Source organism: Thalassophryne amazonica, chromosome 3 (assembly GCF_902500255.1).
Source record: "Thalassophryne amazonica chromosome 3, fThaAma1.1, whole genome shotgun sequence".
In the NCBI taxonomy this organism is placed as follows: domain Eukaryota; kingdom Metazoa; phylum Chordata; class Actinopteri; order Batrachoidiformes; family Batrachoididae; genus Thalassophryne; species Thalassophryne amazonica.
This window is the reverse complement of record NC_047105.1, coordinates 134,755,048-134,760,760: the sequence shown is the minus strand read 5'-3', so window position 1 is coordinate 134,760,760 and position 5,713 is coordinate 134,755,048. Positions and strand designations below refer to the sequence as shown.

Below are 5,713 nucleotides of genomic sequence, written 5' to 3'. Positions count from 1 at the left end.
ATGTATGTATGTGTATGTATGTATATGTGTGTATGTATGTATATATATATGTATGTACGTGTATGTATATATATATATATGTATGTACGTGTATGTATGTATATATATATGTATGTACGTGTATGTATATATATATATATGTATGTACGTGTATGTATGTATATATATATGTATGTACGTGTATGTATATATATATGTATGTGTGTTGTATATATAATATAGGTAGTACGTGTATGTATTATATATTATAGATATGTATGTACGTGTCTTATGTATATATATATATGTATGTATGTGTATGTATATATATATATGTATGTACGTGTATGTATATATATATATGTATGTATGTACGTGTATGTATATATATATATGTATGTATGTACGTGTATGTATATATATATATATATGTATGTACGTGTATGTATATATATATATATATATGTATGTGTGTATGTATATATATATATATATGTATGTGTGTATGTATATATATATATATATGTATGTGTGTGTGTATGAACACAATAGCATAATAAACAAATTATTACCCTCGCTTGCTCAGTCTGTACAGGGATATCAGACCTCTGTTTTTTTCTCACAGCCCTCGCTAACACTCGGTCTGTACGTACTTACTGTCAACACCTTAGTCAGATATTTTCCTGTACAAATCTTGCTCTCGGTTAATAATCCTTTAATATCTCTCTGACACACATTTTGTTTGCGTACAATCTCAAATCACAGAAAGTTGGGACCATTTGGAAAATGCAAATTTAAAGAAATGCAGTGATTTGGTTTGACTTTTGTTTAATTCTAGACAAAGTGATCCAAAGATATTTTATGTTTTGTGTGTCAACTTGAGCTTATTTGTTAATCTGCATTTAATGCTGCGTTTACACATAGGCAAGACTCGTTGCGAATGTCATATTTGCGTCATTCTTGGCACATTCCTGACATTCTTAACATGACCTAATGCATCTGAATAGGTTTCTCAATAGTGCGTGTTGGTACGTGATATTTGTGATTTTGGTGGAGCATGTTTTTGATTGTCAAAAAAATCTTCCGTGAATGTCACACACCATCCTTATTTTACCTCACGTCGTGGAGGTCGCAGCTGAGCTTGTTGACCCATCTTGATTAGTGATGATCCATAATAGGGCGTGACAGCGTTCTTCTCTGACATGCGCACTATTAAACCCTGTTGCACCGCATTGTTTCATTGCTGCAGTATGCTGAAGAAGGACAGTGACGCCAAGGCGGCTAAAAGTTTCGTTCCAGTGCATCTTAGCGTGCTCTTACAGGTGTTCCACCTGCTGCATGCGCCTGATGTTTGGGAAAACGAGCGAGACGAGCCGCGTGGAGCCACACATCTGGCTCTCTGTCTCCTCCTCCTCCTCTCTGCACCACTCTGTGGCACAGAGCCCAACTAAGCAAGCAGCCACAAAGTTCTTCTGCTGTGGATTTTGAGGAGTAAACTGGAGCTATCTGACTTGTTCAGCAACTGACGGTTGGGTGTGTGTGTGTGTGTGTGTGTGTGTGTAGACAATTCGCCTCATTCACAACGTGACAGAACTTGGTGCGGTGTTACGCGCGATAGCACGCAACAGCGCGGAACATTATTCTTGGCCGTGCGTAATGGTTACAGATAATTCTCCAGCCACACGTGCCATTAAGCATAACACGTGGTGACAGGTTGCAGTAGTTCCTGAGGACACCTGACACCTCTGCCCCGAATCATCATATTCGTGATCAGCAGCCACGAATGTGTACTTCATGGCATTCGTGACTTGCCGTCATTATGAGTAAACGCAGCTTTAGGCCTGTAAGATGTTCCAGATAAAACAGGTGGGACACAACACTGAAAGTGTTTTGGCTTTGAGAATACATGAGATGAAACATTTCAGGTGTTATTTTGTCCCATTCTTGCTGCAAGCACGTCTTAAGGTGTGCAATAGTTTGGCATCGTCTTGTTCATTTTTTGTTTAAAACTATCTACACACGTTAGGAATAAGTCAAGACTGCAGGCGGGCAGGTCCAGGTTGTGCACGTATACCTTATCACGTCTGTTTGTGTATCACACCCTGTGTCATGCTTCAATGTATCTGTATCAGCCCGAGTCAGACTCGGGCTGATATGGTTCCTGTTCTTTAGAACAGGAACCATATTATCATCAACTCCATTTGTCAAGTTCCACTGGAGAAAGAACAAGGAGCCCTCTATTCTTCTTCTTGGTTCCACTCAGCCATTCAGTGAACAAGTTCACAACACACTCCGTTTTCCTGGTGGTGTTCTTGTTCTTATGTCTCTCTATGAAGTCATGAGTGTCCTCTTCACTAACTTTTTGGTATCTCACAACTTCAGTATGAGACTCAAATTGTAGAATTCGCCCTGCTAGGGAGGCTAAAACTCTCTCACCTTGATCAGACATCGTGGTTGAATGAAATGATCTGGCTCCAGTGTTGCCAAGTTCTCAGTAAGAAAAGTAGCATTGGCTGTCCTAAAAGTGGCTAGAAGTCGCTAGATGACGCCATCATCTAATTTGCATATTATTTGCATAGAATGACATAAAAGATGGCGTAGGGGAAAAAAAACGTTGTGGGAGAGAATATTGTCTGGGAAATTCCCTGTTCATAAATGCAGAGTATTAAAAAGCAATTGACACAGACCTGTGGCTGAATTTGAACTATATATAAGCAATATTAATGTTATAGGCTCTCACAAATGTCCTAAAACTGTCATACTCTAAAAGGAATTTTTTAAAGAGAATTAATGTTAACGAATCTCTTAATTTTTGTTAGTGTACAATTTATTTATTTTTCTATCTCTTTCTATTTAATTTAATTTAATCTATTTATTCTGTGAATGTTATTGTGGCCTTGTCCTGTGTTCGCTTACTGTTAATGTATTTGTTGAAATAAAGTTTTTGAAAAAAAAAAGTGAAAGACAAAAAAGTGAGTAAAAGCACCTTAATAATATTTAGAAACACAAATAAACTTGATTGTTGGTTTGTTTATGTATTTTGCCATTAAAATTGGCCATCAATTCTTAAAATAAAATAACTTCTCAAGGCTAGGGCAGTCAGAGCACAGCAAACAAGATAAAGACTGATTGAGTCAAAGAGGTTATGAGTCAGGTTTGCCATTCAATGCGGGAACAGCCGCGGAGTGGAGGCATCGCGCGTATGTCTTTGAACATGGAGAATTGTAGATTGAATTGAATTCATTAGACACCCATGCATAACAGAAATCCCTACCTATACAACCAACCAAACTCATAACAGAAAAGTCAAAAGCGAAAACAAATATAAGAAAATAAAATATATGTTGCCTAAAGGTGTAGGCAGAAGCAATGCTTAGATATGCCTCCGCTCAGTACTTTATAATAGGGCTCTGGCTTTACAGCAGAGGTGGGGAAACCCGCTGTCGCTCGATGAGAACAGAGACTAGATCAATATGTGCTTTTACTTTTGAGCCGCCAAACACCAGAAAAGTCTCCAGTGACGCCAGGAAAAGTAGCTAGATTTGTCGGTAGTCGCTTTTGGCAAAATAAGTCGTCAGGAGAGTTTGGAAAGTCACCAAGTTGGCAACACTGTCTGGATCCTTTATCAGAATCCTGCACTTGTCACCAGGGTAACACAAAATGGAGGTGTCTCATTGGTGGGGCTGAGAAATGGAGGCTCCTGTTTGCATGAAAAGTGGGGTGATAAAAAGCGGCAATTTTATTGCCACAGTTTCCAGGACAGTAAAATAAATAAGGTCGTCTCCCCTAAGGCCTGGTTCACACGGCAGGACAGTTAGGCTGATATCGGACTGGAGCTTCCCCTTCTGACAATCTTAAGGACGGCCCGACAATCGTGATGATGCTAAAGATAATCTTATAAGATATTCCTGCCGTGTGTGGTGTGTTAAGAGCGCTCTGATCTGCTCGGAAGGATGTCTGGGGTGCTCCGATCTCAAATTGGGGATATTCAACATGTTGGATTGTCTTTGCCCGATATCAGTGTGTGTTGTGTCCTCCAACCACAAATGAGCACGCAGCCTGCAGAATGTGACGTGCAGCCAATCAGAAAGCGAGGTGACGGACGTATGGAGCGGAAAATAAAATCAAAACAGCTGTTCTGACTTACCAGAATGTCCGGTGGTTGCGCTGTCTCCACTCCTTTAAAGAACACCTTTTCTTTTTCTTTTTGTATTGTTTTCCCCTCTCTTTTAAATAGTCCACAAAGTATCTCCGTTTGTTTACTCTGAAGTCATGTTTAATCTCGAGAGATGTTGTGAGATTTCCTGTCTGAGCTGGGAATGTTCGTATGTGAAATCTGTTCGTGTGTGGTGGTGTTGTTCTTACCACCACACACTGTACGACCAGACCTGTTAGATCTATGATTTTGTTTTGTTTGTTTTTTTAAAGACCACGTGTGTGGTCTCTCAGGTTTTGGAAACCTAAAGATAATTTTAAAATCCTGTCGTGTGTACCAGGCTTAAAGAGGTCTTCCAGGCACGTCCAACCGGGAGGAGGTGCTGGGGAACACCCCAGACATGCTGTAAAGCTTATATTTCCCAGTTGGCTTGGGAATGCCTTGGAATCACCTGGGAAGTTACAGGACATGGTTGAGGAAGTATAGGATGAGCTGCTTGCTCTGCTGCTAGCGTGACCCAGACCCAGATAAGCGGCTGAAAATGAATAAATGTTTGAAATAATTTTTTTAACCTCATTATTAGACCTACGTTGCCCCACCTAAACTTTTTTAATGTGTTGTGTAACAAATGAAATGAGGTTGACCACAAAAGACGTGAAATATTTTGGGTTCATGCTGTCAACAATAAAATAAGTCAAAGTAGAAATAAAAAAATATGCATTTTCCATGTTGTCCCAACTTTTTCCCGTGTGTGTGTGTGTACACATTATTAGAATGTGAAGAAGTGGCGTTCTGGAGGTTCCAGTGTTCTGATGAAATTTTGTATTGATAATTAGAGCTTAATTTAATTGCTCTTACATGTAAATAGTTGAGAGCTAAAGTGATGGGGTGCCGTGTGTGTGTGTGCGTGCGCGCATGTGTGTGTGTCCAGTGCAGTTTCCTATACTCAACCCGGGTTTTTTTTTTTGTTTTTTGTTTTTTCTTTCTTTCTGTGTTCTGTCAGGCCCAAACTGAAGAACATCGACCGAAGCACCGCCCAGCAGTTGGCCATCACTGTAGGGAACGTGACAGTGATCATAACAGACTTTAAGGAGAAGACCCGTTCATCCTCCACGTCCTCGTCCACCATCACGTCCAGTGCGGGCTCGGAACAGCAGCACCAGAGCTCCGGCTCAGAGAGCATGGACAAAGGCTCGTCACGTGCCTCCACCCCTAAAGGGGATCTCTCTGTGGGGCACGATGAGTCATTCTAAGGTCCCGCCCTCTTTCTCAACTTTGCCCTGCTACGCCTCCTTTCCCTGTGTTTCTGGACACTTTGGAGCCCAGAGGGGGACACGTGTTGTCTTTGCCTTTGTTGCCCTGCTTCCATTCCACAGCCACCCCTGGATGCTGAGAGGAGCAGCGTGTTGCACCCTTCGTCAAACTAAACCTCCTGCTCAAAGACCTTCTTCGTGGTTCCACCTGTGTCGCAAGCAAAGAGAGCGGGCCTGCAAACAGTCCCCGCCCCCACGGTAGCATCTAGACACTTGTATGTATTGTTTTATATTTGTACGTGGAAGTGAGGCCAAGTTGACTTTG

General features: G+C 41.0%; 1 protein-coding gene across 2 annotated transcripts in view; it reads left to right on the top strand.

Moving 5' to 3' along the window:
• rybpb (RING1 and YY1 binding protein b) overlaps window positions 1-5,713 on the top strand; it is a 111,805-nt gene that overhangs the window by 86,365 nt on the left and 19,727 nt on the right. Inside the window, exon 5 of one of the 2 annotated variants that reach the window (XM_034167473.1) lies at window positions 5,139-5,389. In XM_034167473.1, the coding sequence (XP_034023364.1) occupies window positions 5,139-5,388 (250 nt within the window). In that variant the 3' untranslated portion in view covers window position 5,389. Of the gene's footprint in view, window positions 1-5,138; window positions 5,710-5,713 lie in introns of those variants that run through there. The other variant, XM_034167472.1, reaches the window with a different exon arrangement.